This window comes from Natrix helvetica (assembly GCF_964273705.1).
Source record: "Natrix helvetica genome assembly, chromosome: 4".
Taxonomy (NCBI): domain Eukaryota; kingdom Metazoa; phylum Chordata; class Lepidosauria; order Squamata; family Natricidae; genus Natrix; species Natrix helvetica.
The window spans coordinates 144,425,642-144,451,115 of record NC_138550.1 but is presented as its reverse complement, the minus strand read 5'-3'; the positions used below and the strand labels follow the sequence as shown (position 1 = coordinate 144,451,115).

The 25,474-nt window shown below is 41.5% G+C and overlaps 1 protein-coding gene across 1 annotated transcript in view; it reads right to left on the bottom strand.

Moving 5' to 3' along the window:
* The window catches only part of LAPTM4B (lysosomal protein transmembrane 4 beta), a 48,435-nt gene extending 32,405 nt beyond the window's left edge, over positions 1-16,030 (bottom strand). Inside the window, exon 1 of the mRNA XM_081952170.1 lies at positions 15,810-16,030. Within this exon, the coding sequence (XP_081808296.1) occupies positions 15,810-15,911 (102 nt within the window). The 5' untranslated portion in view covers positions 15,912-16,030. The remainder of the gene's footprint in view (positions 1-15,809) is intronic.
* Positions 16,031-25,474: the final 9,444 nt, after the last annotated feature.

Sequence of the window (25,474 nt, the reverse complement as noted above, 5' to 3'; positions counted from 1 at the left end):
CTCTATCACAAAGCACCAAAGAATGTATAAAATCCCACCTATCTCAACTCCATTTTGTCAGCCAACCCAGAAGCAGGCTGCTGTCACTGAAGTTTCTGGAAAACCAAATAAACAGAGTCTGCAGCCAGACTCCATTTTATTTCCAGCGTCTTTCTCCTGGCTTAGAACCAGACTGGGTTTTTCTTCCAACAGGGAGATTTTTTTTAAAAAAATAAAAAAATCAGGACTCTCTGTGTGGGGATAATTTTTCAGTTTCTTGTGGGGGCTCATAACCGCTTCCCATCTGCTTAATATTAGCTAGACGAGAAAGAGGAGGCAGAACTAGGAAAGCCTTTGGACTAATTCAGGGGTGTCCAAACTTGGCCACTTTAAGACTTGTGGACTTCAACTCCCAGAATTCCCCTGCCAGCAGAGCTGGCTGGGGAATTCTGGGAGTTGAAGTCCACAAGTCTTAAAGTGGCCAAGTTTGGACACCCCTGGACTAATTCAAAGGGTACTTTGGTATTTTACAATAAAGTGGTCAGCTGTCCCTAACTCGCCACTAAAAGCCATGATTTTCTGCTTCATGTGTTGTGTGAATCCAGGCAAAAATATCTGTAGCGATCGATCATGATTTTAGGTGGGTCTTTGGGAAATAGCTATAAATCTGCACTTGAAAGGATTCCAGAAATTGGAAGCAGGTCAGAATATTGTAGGAGGAGGGGGTGGGAAGCAAAAGACGTCCAGAGGCAAACAAGCACGCAGACAGTATTAGCACATAAGGGATTAAAGGAGGGTGACTGAGCTACAGCATGCTGAGTAATCTGTTTGCCCGCTGTGCAAAATGAAGTTCTGGTTATATAAAGGATAAAGCTTGGGCAAATCACTTAGCATGTAGCTCAGCAATTCCATTCAGTTGATGCAAAATGCTTACGTTTGAAATCATCATCATCTCGTAAGTCTCCCGAGCCATGATGAGAGATACAAAGAAATAAGGCATTTCAGAGAAGACTGTCCCAGTTCACACACGGCACTTAAGGTACTGTGTGTTTTAACATGGTCAAAAGAAGACACGTTAATTATCCACAGTAGCTTGCCCTAGCTGTCTTTGTTAGTCCGGATGTTTCTTTCTGATTTTCTGTGCCTCCAGAAAATCAAAGACCCTAGAGCCGTGAGGGCAAACCTGTGGCACACGTGCTACGGGTGGCACGCAGAGCCCTCTCTTGGGCACGCCAGCTGTCATCCCAGCCCAGCTCTACCGCAGATACATGTGTGCCTCCCACTGACCAGCTGGGGGTTGGGGCACATGCATGGGGGAGCGCTTGCATTGCATTTTGGGGCCTTGTGCAACACTCTGAACCCCGTTTTGGTTTCCAGGTTGGTGCAAGAGGCCTTCCAGGCCAAAAACAGGGGGCAGGGTGTGTGTATGTGCCCCGTTTTGGGCCTGGAAAGCCTCCTGCACCAACCTGGAAGCCAAAAATCGGCATGGGGGAGCACATGCATGGGGATCAGCGCGCATGCGTGGGGTGTGGGGGAATGCAGGTGCACGCGCACATGCTTTTGGAACGCGTCAACAAAATGTTTAGCCATCACTGCCCTAGAGATACGGTAGCAACTTCCAGCTCTTGAATTTCCTTCTATTGCCTTTGGAGATTTTGAAATGATTGCTGAAACAGCACAGTCTCCTGCCATTCTTGGTGGTTAGGAAGGAGTTCTTTTAGGCCTTGGAAGATCTGAGATTTCTCATTCTGTTCCTCGTTTCTTTCAAGAAAGCGAGAGAGTCTTTCATAAGCTTTATGCCCCAGTTTCACAACAGGCAATAACCTTGTCGTCATCTTAGAGGAAGAAAGCAGGATGTAGTCAAATATTGCTACTTCCCAACTAGCTATGACCTATCTCCCTAAGAAAAGATAAAAGGGAAAAGTGAGAGTGTTGTTCAGAAAAGTTAAGAAAAGTTATTCTAGGAAGGCTCAAAGGTCTCCCCCCCCCCCCTTATTCTTGGATTCAGGGAAGTCTTAACACTGAGTGACTTAATTCTAAAATGTGAAAGGAAAGCATGTTGTATATATCTAGGGAGTAGCTTTCTATCTGCTATTTTAGCAGAGGAATTTCCAATTCATTAATTTGATCTTGGGTATGCGATGAGTTGCTGATACAAGCTTTCCAAAGTTGGAGAACAGGCCAGCATTTTCCAAGGTTACCGTGCCACGCATTATACTACAAAGGGTGCCGTAATTTTGCCAAAAACGAAAGTTACCAAATATGTTGCCTGCCTAAGTTTGGTTACCTTTGGGATGGATGGCTCACAGGAGAATGGGGACATTTGATCATAAATGAGTTTGAAAATATTCAAGCTGAGCATAGGTGGAAGAAGATTTTGTATGTAGGCGGCACAGTAGAAAATCCACCACTCGTCATCAAATCCTCAGAAAAGGATTTCTGTTCTCCTCAAGCTTGTTGTCTTTGGTTCTTTGAGCAAAACATCTTGCCTGTATCTTGCATATGTTATCTTTAGCCTGAGGGGCAGGAGGGAAAGAGAAAAAGAAGCCTTTACCAAAATAGTTCTCTCTTCCAAATATTTCCTCCTCCCTGTTTTGTAATTTCCTTTCAAAAGATAAGCCTAGCAGATTTATTGCTAATTTTTAAGCAAGCAGCCTTTCCCATTTTGCAAATAATGTGCATTTAACTTGCCTTCCCCGCCCACATCTTCCCCAAGTATCGTGTACAGACATCCTTACTTAATTAAATTCCAGAGCTTAGAATTTACATTTCTGTTATTGCCACTTTTTTCTGAGCTATTATGGCATATAGTATTCTCAGCTATTCCTTCCTCTCACCAAGATAGGTCACACATTTGACATTATTATTTTTCTCCTTGCAGTATAGGAACACAGCCAAGTCATGAAAACACAAAGGCAGTTTTGGCTTTGATGTCTGCTTTGTTTCCCCATCATTTTGTGAAGGACTTTTGTGAAGCGTGTACATAATCTTCTGCTATAGCGTTACAGTATAATACTCAGCAAGCCTTGTCTAATCTTGGCAGTTACTTGCCCTCCAGGCCTGTACCTAAGTGGCAGATTACCAGGGATTCCATAACCATGGGCTGATTGGGAAGTTGAAAAAACATGACACTTCCATAATGAAATTAAGCAAAATGGGTTAGGCCCTTGATGGCGAACCTATGGCATGCGTGCCACAGGTGGAATGGGGAGCCATATGTGCCGATATGCAAGCTGTCAGCTCCAGCACACATGTCCACATTGGCCAGCTAATTTTTGGCCTTCCAGAGGGCCAGGGTAGGGCATTTCCGCCCTCCCCAGGCTTCAGGAAAGTCTCTGGAGCCTGTGGAGGGCGAAAAACAGACCCAATGGGCCTACCCGAAGTTCATTTCTGAACTTCTGGTTGGCCTGTTGGACCCATTTTCCGCCCTCCCCAGGCTCTGAAGACTTTCCTGAAGCATGGGGAGGACGAAAACAGCCTCCCCCGCCCCCCTGAGGCCATCCAGAATCCAGAATCGGATTATTTCCGAACTTCCGGTTGGTACATTGGGCCCGTTTTTTGCCCTCTCCAGGCTCGGGAGGCTTTCCTGGCGATTGGGGAGGGTGAAAACAACCTTCAACCAGCCCCTCTGGAGGAAATACCAAGCTCAGTTTTGAGGCAAGCAGTGTGGTGCACGTGGAGGGAGTAGGTGGGGGTTGTGCGCGCATGTGCATGTGCAGGTGAGGGGGGGCTTTGTATTATAGGTGCCAGCACCCGTGCATGCTGTTGCACGCAGGCCCTTGCATTTTTGGCACCCAACAACAAAAAGGTTCACCATCACCGGTTTAGGCTCTTACTACACACTACAATAGATAGCCCATTAGTGTAGCAGGTAAGGTGTCGCATTAGAAACAGGAAGTCTGAGTGCTATTCCCACCTTAGGCCCAAAGCTAGGTGTATGACCTTGAGCCAACCATTTTCTCTCAGCTCTAGGAAGGAGGCAATGATTGCAAACCGACTTCTGAGAAAAGGAAATTGCAGGGACTTGTCCAGAGAAGTCTCTGAAAATCTGGCATGATTTGAAAAGGAGGGGAAAGGGGGGAAACACTGTAGATATGGATGTACAAGCCAATATGGTAATAACTGAAGAACCTGCTCTTTTGAAAAGTCTACAATGCTCAGAAAGGTACACAGAAGGATAAGAAGAAAATGAGCACCAGCAGCAAGGAAGATGAATTAATTATAACAGTAATACGTAGATATAAAACTTAAGGTTTAGGGGCAGATCATCCTAGATAAGGACTATCTATATCCGTGATGGCGAACCTATGGCACATGTGCCAGAGGTGGCCCACAGTGCCCTCTCTGATGGCACGCGAGCCCTTGCCCCAGTTGAGCTTCACTGCGCATGCGCATGCCCCTCCCACTAGCCAGCTGGTCTTTGGGTACTTGCCGCACATGCGTGGGGGGTGGGGCCCATGCAGGGAGTGTGTGCATGCATGGGAGGGCAGGGTACATGCAGAGGATTGCACATGCACATGCAAGGGGCATGCGGGGGACCATGTGTGCATGTGCAGGGCACATATGGGGGCGCGCATGCACAGGCATTGGGGGTTCAGGTGCTGTGGGCACTCGGCCCAGAAAAGGTTAGCTATAACTGATCTATATGGTCACTTGACCCTGGAGAAGATTCCTGAGAATATTGTGGAAAAATATACAAATGAATCATTAAACAGAACAACCCAGAATTCTCACTAGAGGCACAAATGAGTCTCAGACTGTCCTACTTCAGATACATTATGCAAAGGTCTAACTCTTTGCAGAAGGCTCTAGTGCTGCCAACAGTAGAAGATAAATAGATGAACAACAGCAAAGTGGAATGGATTCCTTGTTCTGCTGAACATATGAAGAGTGCTAAAAGAATACAGAGAAACAAAATAGCAGCAGGCTCCACTCAAAAGGGGAAAATGTTCATAATGTAGCTGCTTGCAATGCAAAGGGTTGATTTGGCCCTGCTGTTAATGAATACTAATAAGTTTTTGTGATGCAAATGGTACCTTTATTTAAAAAAAATACATAGGATGGGACAGCTGAACTTCTATTTAAATCACACGTTGGAGAGAATGACAGGAAATCCGCTTGTTCTTTAACCCAAGACACTCATTTTACTGACAATCGTCCAAATGAGGAACAAAACACATGGAGAGACTTTTTCTCCTCTCTCCCTCTCATGGTCAGATAGGGTCATTGGTGCAAAAAGACCTTAAACCTTGTTGTGGTTGCCAGTCAATGAAGAAAATTAAAATATACAATGATGCAACTCGTAAGAGTATTCTTTCAATCTAAGCTTTTCATGCAAACAATTTAAAGTGGTAGAATAATAATAATAATAAAACCTACAAATGCGAGGAGCCGAATGGAGTGTAAGAAATAGGAAAGATGTAGTTATATAGTATTCATTTATATCGTAGTTATAATTTTAAAAATACCTTCTCAAGCAAAGTTGGACTCCCAACAACTGCATGCACATGACCATATTATTTTGTCAAATGAGGTCAAGGTCAGTGGAAGCATAGATTTATCTGCAAGCAGTAGTTGTTTTCATATATGTACAAGACACTTCCTTTCCAGGATTGTTTCCATGCATTGATGTAATAAGATTGTGATCCATGAAAACTTTACAATGAATTGTTGCATTTATCCCCAGAAGACTGCTATCCAAATGCATATTGGAAGCAGGCTGTAACATCCCATCAGATAAAAAAATGATCTCTTTGCCATTTCTCCAAACGGTTTGTTACGATCCAGAACAGGCATGTAGCAACCTTATTAGTTCAGCAACCATTTCCACTGACTGTTCCATACAGGGGATGATCCATTGGTGGGAAGACCGTGATACATTGCCTGCTCAGCTAATTCCTGGTCTCCAGAGCGTCCTGTAACAATACCGCAGCTTTGGAGACTTTAGAATATCAATTATCTCTTTCCTCCCTCTGGATTGCTCTCTTTAATTTTAGCTGACAGGTTTACTACGAGACGGAAAAGATTTATTGCATTTAAAAAATTGAACGTTTAGGGGTATTTACAACTTTGGGGTTTAAATGAGACAAGTTAGAGCTATTGGAAAAAACTGCACATATAGAAAGGCGAGATGTGTAAACTTGGCTAGCAAGAGTAAGTCCTTTAAATAGCCAGGAGGCTAGTTTCAGTACAGCTAGATACAAGTCAAACTGAAATATGCAAAAGTCATGACATTAGCCTATTTTAATGTGTTATTAACATCAGTACCCGATAGAAAATATATGAAATATGTATCTGAAGACTATTTGTGTGGGGTGGGCCTTATTGAATCCACAACCCATTTTCTTTTACACAATCATTAATTATATATTTAAACTATACATTTACATTTTAAGAATTGTTTTAATTATTCTTTTCCAGGGTACTTAGACTTGTTCTACCTCCTGCACCTATTGTCAGATCAGAATGTCTCCAAATGTGTCTCAATTCTTCGCCATGTTGCCTGCAGAATTGTATTCATTACCTGATTTGTTGATTTTGGGTCCTGGGCCATGATAAAGAATTGCTGCTATGGTACTTCAAAGTAGGGGAATAAGAAAGTTGGCAACAAGAAACATCAGCGGGGAGATTTCTCCTCTATGAGCCGCATTCATCTGCCATGTCCCAAACACCATGAAATGCAATCTGGATTTCAGTGATACCAACAGAAAAGAATTCGTAGCAAAGGGTTGAATTGTGGGGTCCTTGCTGCTCTCTGAGCTTGGGGGTTTCTTGTAGACATTTCATTACCAAACTAGGTAACATCATCAGTGCACTGTTGGTGTTACCTAGTTTGATAATGAAGTGTCTGCAAGAAAACCATCGAAAGATCTGACAGATTAGAGTGGGTTGCTTTTTTCAGTTTGTTCAGAAATGATCTGAAGGGTGTGTGAGTTGTCTAGTTTTGCTGAACCAACTCATTTGAACTGGGTATGTCTAATGCTGTGCAAAAAACAAAAAAACCCGGAATGTGAGACATTTCAATTTTGAAACATCTATTTTGAGCTTGAAACAACTGTTCTGACCTTTCTGAAAGTGTTCTTATGCAGTTTCAATAGTTCCAGAAATATTCTGAGCCCGAAACTGACATGTTATAGTCAAGAATACCTCTGGCATGTCCAGGGTGGATTGTGAGCAACGTTATAAGGTCAACATAACCTGTGTTGAGCTTGAAAAGTTTTAGACAGCTCTGATTAATACACAGAGAAACAGCAAAGAGCTTCAAAAAGACCTCTGCAAACAAGGACTGGCAACTGCAGGTCAATGTGACTAAATGTAAAGACACAAACCAGGGTCAAAAAGCCCAAAATTCAGACATGCATTAATTCCAGTCTGTGGAAAGAAAATATTGATAGAGCCAGTAGCGCTATAAATAAGTAGTGCTATAAAGAAAAGATAAATGTTTTGTTGGGAATTGTTCAGAAAGGAAACAAAAGTAAAATTGCTTTTATAGAAATCGATGGTATGAACATATGTTGGTTCAGGCACTTCAAGAAAGATATTGCAAAGCTGGAAAAATGCTCCAACATAAAGCAAATTCTTCTGCAGGGTCAACCTTTCATAATATTTTGACACAACATTCACCCCTGTTTGAAAATGCTGAAGCCTGTTTCTAGATTTTTTCCCCCTTCAAAACAGGGCTTGAGTTGCTGCAGCAAAGAAGCTGCTTTTTTTAATTAATGAAAAATTAATTTGCGGCAATTGTCTGCACACCAAGGAAGCAGCCTTTCTTGAGTAACAAAACAAAATACTTTGGGATTGTAAGCCTAGTCGCAGTTTTGTTTAGTGATTGCTTCACTTAATGACCAAGTTGCCACTCCCAACTGTGGTTGCTAGATGAGAATTACCTCTGTATGCAGTGGTGGGATTCAAATAATTTAACAACCGGTTCTCTACCCTAATGATTTCTTCCAACAACCAGTTCATCAAACTGCTCAGAAAGTTAACAAACTGTTCTCCTGAAGTGGTGCGAACTGGCTGAATCCCACCACTGTCTGTATGGTAGTAAATCTACGAAGCCCTTCCAAAAGAATTTCAGCGGTGTCAAAAGTAAGTTCTATTTATACTACAATTAATGTTTAGGCTTCTGTGCCTCTTTTTCCCACCTGCTGTATATAAAGGACTAGAAGTAATTCTCTTTTGGACAACAGATAAAATTTCCATCCATTCCTGGTTTTTGTAATGGCCTGATCTAGTATCAGATTATTTATTTTTGACCACTGAGAACTAACTTTCACAATACCCAAGAACAAGGATAAAGCTATCTGATTTCTCTGAGGAAACAGATAGTGTTTGTTGCTACTTAACACAAGTCTACATATAACAGATAGTATTACCAGCCAGGCCGCATTAATAGATTAATACTTTTAGGCGGAGAACTGCAGGATTATTTTGGATTACATGACTGGGTTGGGAAGAAGAACATGTTGCCAGAGGACAGAACAAGAAGCTATGGGTGGAAACTAATCAAGGAGAGAAGCAACTTAGAACTGAGGAGAAATTTCCTGACAGTTAGAACAATTAATCAGTGGAACAGCTTGCCTCCAGAAGTTGTGAATGCCCTAACACTGGAAGTCTTTAAGAAGATGTTGGATAACCATTTGTCTGAAACGGTATAGGGTTTCCTGCCTAGGCAGGGGGTTGGACTAGAAGACCTCCAAGGTCCCTTCCAACTCTGCTATTGTATATGGGTTAAATTCTGCGTAGTACTCATGGAGATACAGAGAAAACAGGCAAATCTTTGGTTGTTTAAATTAAACAAGTGTTTATAGGGGGCAGCAAAGAAAGACATGTTTATCTTGACATCATCATGCAAAGAATGTGATTTAAATACTTCAATGTCATTGTGATCATGTACCGCAGGGGTGTCAAACTTGATTTCATTGAGGGCCGTATCAGGGCTGTGTTTAACTTCAGGGAGCCAGGGTGGGCATGGCCATGACCTCATTCATTTCAGGGGGTTCCTTTGGTGGTCCTCCTGAGCTCCATTTTCACTGGCAGAGGCCCCGTGGGCCAATTCTTTGCTGTTTCCAGGGCAGCCCCGTGGGCGAGATCTAAGCACTACACAGGCCTGTGGGCCTTGAGTTTGACACCCTTGATGTACAGTATCCTAATTTTGATATCATTGTTGTAGTGTCCTGGCAAGTGACGTCAGGAAGCTTCCTCTAGTCATTGTGACTTATTATGGACACTTATACTAAAGAAGTCTCTCCCTGATCAGCTTTAGATGGGATATACCGTATATAGTTGAGAATCCAGTTACTGTTAGTTTTACAGACGAAAGAAAAAAGAATTGAGATATTATAAATATAGGATTTAAAGAATCTCTCAGAGGAATGTGAGTTATTCTGTTTAGTCCTAACGTACTAACCTTGGTACTAAAAATGAATTAGTTCCAGCTTTCCCCAATCTATTACAGGTTGGTCCTCAACTTATGACCACAATTGAGCCCCAAATTACTGTTGCTAAAAGTGAGACAGTTCTTAAGTGAGTTTTGCCCCATTTTACCATCTTTCTTACACAGTGGTTAAGTCAGGGGTGTCCAAACTTGGCAACTTTAAGACTTGTGGACTTCAACTCCCAGAATTCCAGGCTGGGGAATTCTGGGAGTTGAAGTCCACAAGTCTTAAAGTTGCCAAGTTTGGACACCCCTGGGTTAAGTGAATCATTGCAGTTGTTAAGGTAGTAACACAGAGGTTACGGTAAGTGAATCTGGCTTCCCCATTGACTTTGCTCGTCAGAAGGTTGGAAAAGGTGGGATCACATGACCCTCAGAACAATGCAACTGTCCTAAATTCTGAGCCAGTTGCCAAATGGTCCCTAAAAAATGGTTGTAAGGCTACCTGCACCATCTCTGCATCTGCTAGGATTACGATTCTCAGAAATCTAACCAGCGTAATTCTAAACCAGGCTGGTCGAGACTCATAGCCCCAACATACCTGGTAACAACAACTAACTCGTGGAAAATGCAGCATTCCTACTCAAGCCACTCCAAGCTCTCCCAGCCCATCTCTCTTGATTTTGGGACACCCCTCATAAACAGTTATTTTGAACACTATAATACATCCTTAGAGAACTGGGGTGGAAAGAAAGTCATTTATTCAATACCAGGCAGCCTAATTATCTCAGAAGATTAGCTTAAATCAATTTACTATTCAGCATTTTTATAGATTTGTTTCATTTACCACCTCTCTTCCTATTGAAAGTCCTTTGGAGAAGTGGCTGTATAAAATGATAATAAGCAAACAAATACATTAAGGCAAGCTATTTTGAGATATCCCTGCCAATTTTCCAGGTCTGAATATTGTCAGTGTATTATCACACCATAATATCCTTGATAGTTTTCTGTAAAGGTTTCTTATTCTGTTGCTATGGACAGAAGGGCACTACAGAGAGTGGTCAATTCGGCACAAGAAACCATTGGTTGCCCTCTAACACGACTGGATGACATCGCCAGGTCCCGCTGCTTTAGCAGAGTAAGGAAGATACTCAGATATGACTCACACCCTGGTCAGTGTCTCTTCGCACTTCTACCATCGGGCAGAAGACATCAAAGCATAGCCAGCCGAACAAATAGGTTTAAAAATAGTTTCCATCCTTAGGCTGTCAGACTCTTAAACACAACCACAATCACTCCACGCACACAGGGAAACGTATGACTAGTTTTTTGCATAGGGATTATTCTTTATTCTATTTATGTTGTTTGTATTTTTTGTCATGGATTGCACCAGTGAGGCAAAAACCAATTTCATTGTATACATGATGTACAATGACAATAAAGGCTATTCTATTATCCCCATACTGTATTAACAGACGTATCCTTTTTAGTTTTGTAGAACGGCTAAGGTCAGCCCAAATGTTCACATATTATTCACTTTATTGTGCCCTTTCTAATTTTTCTAAGCTGCCCACAGACATGTTCTTTGACTTGGGCAGTTATACATAAATGCAGTGCATAAATAGATCCTGCCGTTTGGCTACAAACTTACAAATAAGTCACTTGAATTCAGAAAATAAATAATGCATTTTAATATAGTGCCATTGTAGAAAGAATAACATTTCCTGGCAGAGTGTCAGTTTTAATCCCTTACATTCCGGTTGTTCTTTTTTTCTCTCTCTTTATAATGAGATGAGGCAGCAAGTAAAAAGCATTTTCTTATCCTTTTTAAATAAGTGCATCTATAAGTTGAATTAACATCAACTTATATTGCATTTCAGAATGGCTCACATCCATTTCCTATCCTGAATAAATATTCACAGGAGATGTTGTCCAGACAGAAAGTATTCTTAATAGCACTTAATATAACTCCATAATATCAGAATAGCCATCATCAAGCCATTTCATATCTGAACAGCTCATTCATAAACATTTGTAAAAGCTTTTTTAAAGATAGGCCTGGAGGCCAATTATTCTTAGGCCAGAGATTTGATCTGAATGCAAAGTTATAATACATGCAATTCTACAAAAAGCTTCCGGAAATTTACAGGAGAAAAGTAAGGTTTTAGTACAAGATCACATATCTACTGAAGGTGAAAGAGGGTGTGGAATGGAATTTTATTTTAACGCTCTGAATATTCTAACTGCATATGCCTTTAATAATTTGAATGTAGCTCTAGTAAGCCAATTAACTTTCAGAAAAAAAATTAAATCAATTTTTTGCTTATCTTACCTCAGCTATGGTACAGAGCCTCTTTTATAGCTATATAATTGTTGTACAAGATTCCTAAAATGTGCAGATCTGTATATGAAATCAAAATGTTGTATTGAAACCTTATCCAATTTTAACCTGTTCAGATGTGTTGTAGTTCAACAAATTGGAAGACTGCCTGATCAGGGAAGGTTGCAATATAAAAGGCAAATTTTGCCTTTTAAAAATCTCACCCCCCCCCCCATGTCAATAAATATATCAAACATCAATCCATGATACATCATTCCTGGTTTGAAAATGGTTTGATCTACACAAAGTGAAAAACATAATTGTTGACTCTCAAATAAATCTTAGAAATCTTAGCTGATTAATTTGTAGAAAAGTCTTTTCCTTTAATACAGGCAAGATGCTAACAAGATGGGATCCCATATGGGCTGACTTCTAATCTGTTGGACTTCCAATTTATCTAGAGCAGGGGTGTCCAAAATTGGGAACTTTAAGACTTGTGGATTTCAACTCCCAGAATTCCCCAGCCAGCCAGCCATGGAGGCAGGACATAATGACTTTGGCTGTTAAAAAGAAAACCTTCAGGATATAAGGACAGGTTGTGATACCAAAATAAGTTCTAGAAGAAGGCACTGACAGACTATTTCTGTGCTGTTGTGCAGAGACATGGAGATGGACAACGTGTCTACAGTATTGGAATCCCTCATTCATCTTAGCCCCTTATTCTAATAAAAAAATATCTTTCTTGTATGATAGCTCCACAAATACCAAAGATATGTTACAAAAAGACCAAACATTCCTGCATTAAAATCTACATGCAGCTCAAACTTATACAGTGAGACCGAGATGTACAGAAGTACGTACAGTAGACTTCTGGTCACGAACGCTTCTGACCACAACCAAATCGGCTTCCAACCAAAAAATTCACATTTTTTTTTCATGGCTGACTTCCCTTTCACGCCAATTTTTTTGGGTAAGCGCCGAATTTCCAAAATTAGGTTCGGGTCAACCCCAAATCAGTTTGTGACCAAAGTTATGGAACAAATTATGGTCATGACCAGAGGTTCTACTGTATAGAAAATTAAGCTTCATCTATTGCGATCTGTATTTAAATGCTGACTTAGGTGGGTATTCATTGGATGATCATGGGCCACATAATTCTTATAAGGGATAATAGATGACAATAAAAATTCAACAGATAATACAGATGGAACAGCCTAATTAATTGAGTGAACTCAGTCTCAGAAAAAAAGGACAGGGAACAGTTGCTCTTAAGGAGGTACATTCTTAAGTCTCCTCCTGAGAAGCCCTGGAACCTGGGAGGAGCTGCTTTTGATTGGATCATGTGTACCATGAGGATAAGTAAATCCACAATTACATTGCCATGACCTTCTGTGGCAATGCATATGAGCCATGGTGGCGCAGTAGTTACAGTGCAGTACTGCAGGCTACATCTGCTGACTGCTGGTTGCCAGCAGTTTGGCAGTTCGAATCTCACCAGGCTCAAGGTTGACGCAGCCTTCCATCCTTCCAAGGTGGATAAAATGAAGACCCAAATTGTTGGGGGCAATAGGCTGATATTTGTACAGCCCGCTTAGAGAGGGCTGTAAAGCACTCTGAAGTGGTATATCTGCAAGTGCTATAGAGCTTCTTCCATCCACCTGCAACCAAGGTTCTTCTAAAAAGTGGCACATTGAATTTTGATAAGTTGTTCTTCCAGATGATTATCTCTGCTTATCTCACTCTCTGCTATTCTTTAAATGAATATCAGATATGCAGCTCTTTCCAAGTGTTTGAAGCTCAGATCTGGATCACTTTTGTGACTTTTTCAACGTCTGCTGTTAATTTTATACACACCTGCTAAGGAGGGTGGGGATAATAGTTTTAGCATGATTTATAATTAATTATTGATTTATTTATTGGCTTTATATCCTGCCTTTCCCCCAGAATAGATATTATATTTCTCTCTCTCTCTCTCTCTCTCTCTCTCTCTCTCTCTCTCTCTCTCTCTCTCTCTCTCTCTCTCTCTCTCTCTCTCTCTCACACACACACACACACACACACACACACACACCACTTATTCAGAACAGGAACCATTCAGGGGGGAAAGGAAACCCGACCTTATTCACTGCTTTCAAATCATTACCTGTTAAGTCAGGTAACTTATGGATTTTATTCTGCCTTTGTTCTTCTGATGTGCTCCCTAAATGCTTCACCTAGAATATTTTATGGTCTCTCTATAAAGAGAGGAAGGAAACTGCCGGTGGGGTTACAAATAGCAGCAGGAAGGGCATTACTGCATCTCAAAAAGAATTATGTTGCTAATGACTCTTTAGACAGTTAAGCTCTCCAGAAATAACCTCTCTTTTGAAAAGCAGCCTTAGCTGCTGAAGTCAGCATCCCACAGAAGTCTGAAAAGATGCAAGCCTCTGCTAGAATGGGCAAGATGCCAATTTGCAAGGCAAGGAGCCAAGATATTGGAAACCAGCTGGAGCAGACAAGGAGAAGGAAGACAGAATAACAAAGGAGGGATGGAATCTGCCAAGCATCCTGGAGAAGGGTAGAAGGGTGGGGAAACCTGCACCAAGTTCTCCTGCTAAGTAAAAGCTTAGAATTTATTTATGCATGGATGAGGCCTGCCAAGTGGAAGTGGGCTGTTTGGCCATCTTTTCCTGCTCCGCAAGAACTTTTTTTGAGGTCTTCTGGCTGCAATGTAAATTTGAATAAACACAGCAAGATATTCAAGCAAAGTGGATTCTTTTTTTTTCAGATCCTTCAGGAAGAATCAGAATCCCTTTTCCAAAGCAAAAACGGTACAAACAGGCATCCTTGCTCCCTGGCTTCCTTTATGCTCTTCTAATGAATTGGGGTCAAATGCACCAGACTGGGACCTCTCTCCCTCCCCCCTCCCCCCCCGCTCATCTCTATATCTCTCAACTTTGTCTCTATCCATCCATAGTTAACTGAACCAGGCATAATTCAGTTTAGCAGACTGAATAAAAGGGGGCTATAATTTAACAAAGACCAAGGCACTATTCAGCTCACAACATACATTAGTCTAAAAAGCTTGGTTAGCTTGGGGCTGATTGTCCTGGAATTTCACCCCCCCCCCAGGGTGTGTATTCTGGGCTGCAAAAAGAGCTTTTGGCTACCAACGAAAGGTGGTCAGGATTTTTGCAGTCCAAAGGAGCAGCGGCTCTTTCTACCCCTCTCACCAACTAATACAGAGATGGGAAGGAAGTCTCTTTTTCCTGGGCAGGGCAGCAAAGAGGATCAGGTTCAAGGGGGGGAAAATAGTCCAAGATTAAAGAGATGAGGGTCGAGAGAAGATGAGCTAGGATTCCCTGGATCCAATTCACACCTGCCCTGCTGTCCAGAGAAAGAGCAGAAGAAGCTGGTGATGGTGTCCATTTGTGGTCAGCAGAACAGAGAGGCGGGATGAAGACCGGATGGTGGTGGGGGTGGTAGTGGGGTTTCCAGCCTCTGGTTTTCTGAGGATGGGACCCGGCTTAGCCAAGTTCATCAGAGCAGCGGTCCCCAACTGGTGGTCCGTGAGAAAAATTTGGAGGTCCACAGAAAAATTATTTGCATTTTTTAATATTGCACTAAATACTATTTATCTTTTTTTTTTTAAAAAAAAAAGAAATCATATTAGCGGTCCCCGGGATTTAAAATTATTAATTTAGTGGTCCAAAAGGTTGCGGATCCCTGCACCAGAGGAAGAGCAGAGAGGAAGGCAGAAAGAAGGAAACCCCATGCACCCCGTACTTTGCAAAAAGTCGGATCCTGGGAAAAGGAATCTAACCCTCCTGAGTATTTTACTGCATTTAATCAAATCTACAGCGCAGCCTCAGAAGTACAGAACAATTCTCCCCCGCCCCGCTTTTGCAAGGGACAGCGACCTTGTCCTTCTTCCTTTGGCATCAGTCCCCATCCTCGGGAAAGCGAGACCGTTTGCGTTGCGCCACTTCTCTGATCTGGGGGAGGGGGGGCAAGGGGAAGGGGGCATCCGAGGACGTGCCGTTCCAAGTCTCCCCCTCCCCTCCCCAAGAAGAAGAAGAAGAAGAAGAGCGAACCAGCTCCGCTATTGGTCTCCTTGACCCCCGCCGTTCGATTGCAGCCCCCGCCGACCCTTACCAAATACCAGACTCCCAGGATTATGGTGCCAGTGCGGACGTGACAGCACAAGCAGCAGCTGTTGGAGTAGAACCGAGTCCAAGGCGAACCCAGCATCTTCATCGCGTCTTTCCGAACCGCCTCCCGGGCCCTTTCGCAGCGATGCCCAAGCGCCAGGTTTCTCCCTTAAGGACCGCCGGAGAGCGAGAGGGAAAAGCCGCTCGGAGCGGTTGAGGAGCAGCTTCTCCCGGCGCAACACCTCCAGAGGGAAAGGCGAGGTCGCAGCCAGCAGCGCCTTCTATCAGCTGGAGAGGCGGGTGGAGGTGGGGAACCCTCTCTTCCATGACGTCATCGGGCTTTCTAGCCTGCCAAAGAGGAGGAGGGGCGGAGCCTTCCGACCCCAAGACCGGCTCAGCAAAAGGCCGGCAAAACGCTCCCCAGGCGGGAGGGTGAATGGGCCGCGGGGGGATCGGGCGGCGTCGGGGAACATCTAGGCAGGGGCGGAACGCTCCCCAAAAGCTGCGTGCCTGCCTCAAGGCAGATCTCTCGGCCTGGCAAGCGGGCAATGGCTTCGAAATGAATTGTGCGGTTTCTAAGTAGGTTATTCTGCAAAGCGCCAGAGGGCAGAATAGATGGAAGCTGATCAAAGAGAGAAGCAACCCGGAATTAAGGAGACACTTCCTAACAGTGAGGACGATTAACCAATGGAACGGTTTGCCCTGCGGGTGCTTCGTCGCTGGAGGTTTTTAAGAAAAGACTAGGCAGTCATTTGTCTGAGATTGTATACAGTAGTTCTCCCGCTTGAGCAGGGGGCTGGACTAAAAGACCTCCAAGGTCCCTTCCAGATTCTACTCTACTCTACTCTACTCTACTCTACTCTACTCTACTCTACTCTACTCTACTCTACTCTACTCTACTCTACTCTACTCTACTCTACTCTACTCTAAATTATCTGAAGGCCTTTTTATGATAAACCCCCATCAAAGGGGCTAAAACACTGAGCTTGCTTATCAGAAGGTCAGCAGTTCAGTGTTTCAAATCCCTAGCGCCGCATAACGGAGTGAGCTCCCATGACTTGTCCCAGCTTCTGTCAACCTAGCAGTTCGAAAGCACTTAAGAAATGCAAGTAGAAAAAAATAGGAGCCACCTTTAGTGGGAAGGTAACAGTGTTCCATGTGCCTTTGGCGGCCCCATGACCACAGAGACATCTTCAGCAGCACTGGCTCTTCGGCTTAGAAACGGAGATGAGCATTGCCCCCTAGAGGCAGAAATGACTAGCACGTGTGTGGGGGAATGTTTAACTTAAGCCCCCATCATCTGTACAGGTAGTCTTCAACCTACAACAATTCATTTAGTGATTGTTTGAAGTTACAGCGGCACTGAAAAAAGTGATTTACGGCCCTTTTTTCACACTCATGAGCGTGGCAGCATCCACATAGTCACTTGATCAAAACTCAGATGCTTGACAACTGGTTCATATTCATGATGGTTGCAGAGTCCCAGGATCGTGTGATCCCCTTTTGCGAACTTCCAACAAGCAGAATCTATAGGGAAGCCAGATTCATTTAACATCCTCATTGCTAACTTAACAATTGCAGTGATTTACTTAACAACAGTGGCAGGAAAAATCATAAAAGGGGGCAAAACTCATGTAGCAAATGTCTCACAACCACAGAAATTTTGGGCTCAATTGTGGTCATAAGTCGAGGACAACCTTTACTTCACTAATCCTTATTCCTAGGATTCAGCTCTCTTTTTTTTCAACCCCACAATTAAAGTCAACTTAATAGTGTTGGGTTGTCAGAAGACAAAGTGACTACAAATTAGCCGATCACATTTTAGCCCGGTGTTTTGTGTGAATTCTTCCATCTCTCCGCTTAAAAGTTGGGCTATTTATTCATTATGACAAACAGAAGTCTGTCCTTGTTGAAATGTGCTAGATTTCTTCCTTTTTGTTGTACATGCAGCCTCCTTGCCAAAGAACAGATTCAAAGATTCAGTGCACGATTACATAAGTGAGTCATGGCTGTTCTTGAATAGAGCCCAGATTAGCCCCTTCTCTGCCTGTTCTGGATGTAGAAAAGATTGGCTCCTTGCTTCATTTTCAAAGAGGCCTTTTCTTTCCCAATAAGAGAGGAAGGAGCCTCTGAGTATTATGATCTGTGAACAGAGGCTGGGGAAAAGTATTGACTGCATCTTAATCTCAGAAGTCTGGAATTTCCAGGAACCTGGGGGAAGTCCAGTTGAGTGGAACACAGGGGGCTTTGCTTAGGAAAGTGGTCATTTCTATAAAAACAGGCAAACTATCTAGACAAGAATTTGTGCTGAGATTTTTATTTCTATTTGCTATCTTGTCTTGCACTAAATTCTGTCTTTGGAAACATTATAGAACTGGGTACTTAAACTTCAATCTTTATTTTATTATCTTGAAGGAAAATGATCAATTTGCTTAGTTAAAGTACTAAACCATATTTTGTGTGGCATCCAGTTTATCATTGGAGTAGTTGCCCCCATCCTTTTTTCCTTCCAAGTTCCAGAAGATGTTCCATTGTATGAATACATCAAAATACTAGCAACATCATTTCAAACAAAATACTTAGTTTTTCCAAATCTACTTTCATCCAGATGTGTATATTATATCTCCCATAATCCTTTATGGAAAACTGTATGGATAATTCTCGGCGTACAATCATTTGTTTAGAGACTCTTTCAGAGTTACAATGGCAATGAAAAAAGTGACGTAAGTCACTGGTCCTCTCAATTTACAATTGTGACTGGTCCTCTCAATTTACAACTGTTGCAGCATCCTCTCAGTCACCTGATCAAAATTCAGGCACTTGGCAACTGGCATATTTATGATGGTTTCAGTCTTCCAGGGTCATGTGATCACCATTTGAAGCTTTCCCAGCTGGCTTCCAACAAGCAGAGTCAGTGGGGGAAGCCTGATTTATTTAATGATCACATGATTTACTTAACAAATGTAATGATTTGCTTAACCACTGTGACAAAAAGGTTATAAAATCAGGCATGACTCAGTCAACAACTGCCTTGCCAAAATTTTGATCCCAATTATAGTCATACGTTTGAGATGACATAAGTTTGTAGTCTATACTCTGATAGTCAACTAGTTGGGGAATAAAACTGCACTAAACCATACCAGAGGGATAGAATCAAAATCATGTGAAGTATTAATACCACTTTATAATGCCTTGGTAAGGCTGGAATACTGCATTCAGTTTTGGTCATCACGATGTAGAAAAGATGTGGAGACTCTAGAAAGAGTGCAGAGAAGAGCAACAAAGATGATTAGAGGACTGGAGGCTAAAACACATAAAGAACAGTTCCTGGAATTGGGTATGTCTAGTCTGATGAAAAGAAGGACTAGGGGAAACATGATAGCAGTGTTTCAATATCTCAGGGGTTGCCATAAAGAAGAGGGAGTCAAGCTATTCTCCAAAGCACCTGAGGGCAGGACAAGAAGCAATGGGTGGAAACTAATCAAGGAGAGAAGCAACCTAGAACTAAAGAAATCATACTAAATCAGCTGCTCTAATCTGGAATGTAATGCCTATTAACACATCTTTATTTAGGAAAAAAAGTAGCATTTTCCATATGAAGCAATGAACTCCACAAATGTATTTCTGTTGGGTGTCCATGATATGAAATAATTTAGCTTTATTCCCATCCATGGTTTTGTTCCTATATGAAGCAAGCTCTCTTCATTGAGAGCCTTGAATAGCAAACATCAAATAATCTTAATGATCTTTCCGAGCAATATCTCATACATTCATGCAAAGACATTAATTGGTAATTAGTAAGCTAAAACATAAGTCAGATAAAAAGAAAGGACATAGTAAGTTTATCCTTATAATATTCACATTGTATAAAATATGTATGATGTGAATAGACAGGCTATGTCTATTTTCCTTGGGAAATGCTCAGTGAAATGCATTAAAATGTGCTTATGATACTATTCTATAATAATTAGCATTGGGAACTGGCTTAAGTTACATATCTGGTCATTTCTCCTAAATCTCTGCACCTAAACAGATTCTTCTTATATCCTGCTCTAATCAGATTGATTATGTGTATCAAAGATCCTTGGTTTGAGCTCCATTTTAGCATGGTTTTAAGTCACTATGCTTATAGCATCTAAAGAAAGACCATATGGGGGCCATTTTTTCCCCTATAACGTGTCTCCCAAAATTTATTTATTGTAGTTATTTGTATATTGACAATCTCATGGTTCTGGATGGTTTAGTGTCAAATCACAGTACTTTTGACAGTGATCGTGTGAATTTTGGATTCAAGTTCATGTGTGTGCGTGTGTGTGTGTGTATCTCTGTGTGTTCCAGCATTATTTTGACTTGACACAACAGATATAATTCATTCCTTTTCCTGTCTAATACAGGATTAGCATAAATAAATACTCGGACAACGCTAGTTATCAGCTAGTTACCTACAAATATGGCATAATATCAAGTTGTTTTAGGGCCGTGATGGCGAACCTATGGCACGCGTGCCACAGGCGGCACGCGGAGCCATTTCTGAGGGCACGCGAGGCATTGCCCTGTGCGCATGCACCCGCTGGCCAGCTGATTTTTGATAGTTTTTTTTAAATCTCTGGAGGATTCCCTGAAGCCTCCAAAGGGCGAAAAACAGCCCAATGCAAACCAGAAATGAGGAGAGAGCTGCCGGAACGGGGGAAAGACAAGCGGCAAGAAAAGAGGCTTCTTTTACTCGTGCTGGCTGCTCTGTTCCCCCCTCCCCCCTGCTACTAAAAAGGATCTTCATTTCCCTTTGGATTGCAGCGACCAGGCAGGATCCTCTGTGCTAGCACGGGGGAGGGGGGGAAACAGAGCAGCCACCTTGAGGGAAAAAAGCTGCTTTTTCTTCTTATCTTGCCGCTTTTCTTTCCCCTGTGCCAGTAGCTCCCTTCCTCATTTGTCTATTGACTGTAGCGCCCAGGATCCTCTTTAATAGAAGGGGAGAATTTAGCAACTGGACTCACACCTGCCATTGTAAAAAGGGCCCAATCTTTACACAGGAGAATGATAAGGGAAGGTTTTTTGACACAGGAGCACACTTGAGCATCCCCCCACCCCCACCCCAATCTCTGCTGTTAGTGGCAGAGCAACTTCTCCCCTCACTGGGTGTTATCCAAGGGGAAGCAGCCAGAGCAGGGAGTGGCGAGGAAACCTTGTGCAAAAATGCACAGTCCACACAGGTGAGGGGGGACATTAAGTTATGTGGGTGGGCACTCGAGTTCGTGTGATAGCGCGCACGTATGTGCTTTTGGCACCCGAGGCAAAAAAGGTTCGCCATCACTGCTATAGATATAATTCATTCCTTTTCATTTCAGCGGCTCAGGTGTTCCAGATTTATGCTGGAACGACACACACACACACACACACACTCCGAGGAGTGTTAGGGGTGTCTTACCCCCACAGTATTTGTTTCCAGAGAGTAAATCATCTATGTACCAAGTTTGGTTTTAATTGTTCCAGAGTTATGCTGGAACACCCACCCACACCCACCCATTTTTATATATAGAAGATGACCAGCGTTTTGAACTGGGCTCAGAAATATATACATAACTAGCACAAGTACCGAAGCATAAATTATACTGTGCAATAGGATAATAGGCCTCATCTCTGCAGTTTGTATAAATTGTGGCATCTGAGTCATCTTCATAAACAGCTCCAGGTAGTGCGTGTGTGTTGCAGTACTGTAATTGTAAGATAATGAAGGTATGAGTCATTGTTGCCAGGACCTAACTGTCCAGGAAGATTTATAACTGATCTAAAGCTGAAGATGGGAAAAAGCTGTCTTCGCTATGATCTCCTCTTTCTCTAGCACAGTGGTTCTCAACCTTCGCAATGCCGTGACCCTTTAATACAGTTCTACATGTTGTGGTGACCCCCAACCATAAAATTGGTGTCTCGGTTCCTAAGACCATTGAAAATATGTGTTTTCTGATGGTCTTAGGCGACCCCTGTGAAAGGGGTCCTGACCCACAGGTTGAGAACCACTGCTCTAGCAGAAGCATAGTCCAGAAGAACCTCCAAATCCTGCTCTTTCATTGTCCCACCCATAAATGTCACTGGAATTGAGAGCACAGAAGTTTCTGAAAAAAAATCTGTCTTGCTAGAATTCAGTTTTAGATTGTTTTGTCTCATTCAGTCTCTCATAAGTTCCATTGACCAGAACAGTGTTTCTCAACCTTGGCAGCTTTAAGATGTCCCAGATTTCCCTTCTTCAATTCCAGCATAGCTGGTTAGGAAATTCTGGAATTTCTGCAGCATTTTTGGCATAGTCTGATGTAGCAATGTTAAATCAAGAATTATTGACATTCTGATGACACCGGGACACAAACCAAAATATAAGATCTCCTAGTGGTTTTATTTAGACATTAATCAACATGGGGAGACATATAAGCTTTGTGATATTCTACATTAGGGCAACCAAAGCTTTACTGCTCTACCCCAGTGGGTACCAGTTGTAAAATACCCAGTCATAAAATGATTGCTTCCAGTTTTTGAGGGCAATCCAAATGGCTGCCAAGAGGAGTCATTAATATGATCTCAAATCCATGTTCAGGTCTGAATCTGACTGGAATGGATCTAGATAATCTGCTTTATCTGGAATTTTCTTTATCTGACATCCTGTCAACTTCTCCAGAATCTTTTTGCAAAAGGGAAGTAGATCAAGAGATGGTTTCTTTCAGAGACAAAGTACAGGTAGTCCTTGACTTGTGAGCGTTCATTTTGCAACTGTTTGAAGTTACAACTGTGCTGAATAAAAGTGATTTACACCCATTCTTCATGCTTAAACCATTGCAGTGTTCCTCCAGTTATACAATCAAAATTGGGAGCACCTAGCAATCAGCATGTATTTATGATGGTTCACACTATCACCATTTGTGACCTTTCTAGCTGGCTTCTTACAACCAAAGTCAATGGAAAAGCAGTTACTTAATGACCATGTGATTCAATTAACAACCATAGTGACTTGTTTAATAATCACACTGAAAAAGGCCATAAAATCTGGCATGACTCAAAGACCACATTGCTTACCAATGGAAGTTTCAGTCCAAATTGTTGTCTTTAGTTCGGACTATCTTTGTCATGACCTCTTTTAAGTTGATGGCACCTCATCCTCCATCAAAGAGGAATTTTTCATCTCTCCAATCCCCCTGAATTCCTTACCCCCTTGAGAAAATCAGAGGGGCCTGGTTGGGCATAGGTCTACCTAATGATGTCAGGATTTATTCCTAGAAAACCATATCCATTCCCTCAGGCCTCACAAGATTGCCAAAATCCAACTCATATTGGAGGTGGTGACCCTTTGAGAACTGTATGCAATCAAATTTCATTTTAATGTATGCCGCTTAGTGTACATTCAAAGTGACAATAAAGTTGTTCTTATGGCAAGACATAGCCTCTACTATCTTGACTCTGTGCAAATTGCATGGAATCTTAAGCCAATAGGAATGACATTATTTGTAAATACTCTCACAAACGTGTCACAACTGTCTGAAGGTATTGAAATGTATTTGAATGCCTGAATATATATTATTCCACCCTTCCTTCCCTAACAGGTTCCAAGTAATTCTGAACAGGGTACCTGGATGGAAAGTGACGGGTGCAATAAGAGCAATTCAGACATTTTATTTGCCAGATTCAAGTGGATGCAAAAAAAAGATACTTTTTTTGAATCATATTAAATTGAACAACATTCAATTTTTGTGCATGCCAATGTTAGGAAATAATTCCTTCTATTAAATCTTAAATTTCCTTGAGGTTGCCAAGTGATGTCTTAATTATTTTGAAACTACCATGTAGACTTGACACCAACAAAATCTTACAAACCTTACAAACAAGTTGAAATAAGAAATTGGGTGCAGAATTTGGCATCTTAAGAATCTGTTTCCATCTGTTTTCATACAGTTAGTCCAAAACCTCAGTAAGATTTTCAACAATTGGGATGAGATTGTGTGTGCCTTACAGAGATCTTCTCCTATGACTAGAAAATTCCAAAATGGTAAAAAGAACAGCATTATTTTAAAAGAAATATGCAATGACATATACTGCACAGCTAAATAATTTTACTTGTTATTGGCATTTCTTCTATTTCGTTTATTATATATCAAAAACCCTGCACTTTGCATAATCATATATCTTGAAACTACTGGTACAGTTTTTGCTTTGAGAATATTATCTTCTCCTTATGCAGCAAGAACATAATTTAAATCCTGAGTGCTGGCCAGAGTTTTGTTCAAAGTACTAAGGACTAGTATAACACTCTTTAAACTATAAATCCATTTATAATTATATTGCAAATGGTTTACAGAAGCCAAGACAAAAGCATTGCCTATTTGCTAACTGCTTGTGGGTTTTTTTTTGTTTGTGTGTGTGTGCAGTGTTTGAACATTTAGTTCTGTGCAATCTAAACTGATAGTGAATGAAACCACTATGCTATATTTACCTTGGATCATGTTCTTACATCAGAATACTACACACTACAGGCAAATGCACTTTCCGCCTTCATGCATGTTGCTTCAGAGTGTAATAACCTCTAGGCCGGATTTGGGCTGTCTAAGGATATTACAATTATTGCTGATGCACACTGGATAATTGAAAAAGTCAAAGAATATGCAAAAGAACTCAGTATGTGCTTCATGGATTATGGAAATGTCTTCAATTGCATTGATGTCAAAGTTTTGGAATATTCATGGAAATATGGGAATTTCTGGCACACAGTCCAGAAGATGCTCTTGTCTCGGCTTGGAAAGATCATGTGATGGGGGCTTGGATTGAGTTGCATCTGTGTGGACTCTATGCATGGAGATTTGAGAGCACCATGGTTTACTGATAAGCTATCAGAGAAGAAATGGCACAAGAGATGTCTAGAACATTGCTGGAGGAAGGCAAAAAGTGGTTGATTGATCACAAATAAGAACTCTTACTTACAACCAGTCACTTAGCAACACCTGCCCCCTCTGAAGGTAATTATGATCCATTTTCAATTGAAAATTACGTAAATGTCTGCATTTACAACCCTATCTAGATTACCTTTTTTAAAAAAAATTACATTATCTACACAAATAAAACACTTTTGTTATAAAAAGGAATTGTATATGCCACTTATGCCATGTTCCAATGTTTAAACTTAGCAAAGTGTGTTACAGAATTAGATTTAGATCTAACCCAAAACATTTTCTTTCTCACTGTTGCTTTAAAAAACAGATTCTTAAGACATAAAGTCAAGACAAACATGTCAAACCAACCTGTTATGCCACGTTGACAGCAAGTTTGGGGCAGGTGCTTTGTAGATGAAGTTGGCTCTGACTTCCCAAGAAAAATATAAACTTCTGTATAAATTCACACCTGCAGCCTATTGCCCCTGATGTCAGGAAGTGATTTAAATTTGAATTTGGAAGAGTTGGAAGACTGACCTGAAACTTAGAATTCATGCAAGGAACTGAAAAGGTATGTAATTTTAAAAAATATTAAAGAGCAAAGCTTAAAAGGCATTTCTGTATAGATGTGGAATCTTCAAATCTTTAGTAAATATATACTTTTTAATATTAAAAAAATCAGAATGTTTTCATCCAACTTCACCCATTTCTCACTCCAATATACTGATTAGTACTGCAAAGCCTAAAAGAAAAATTAAATATGCAT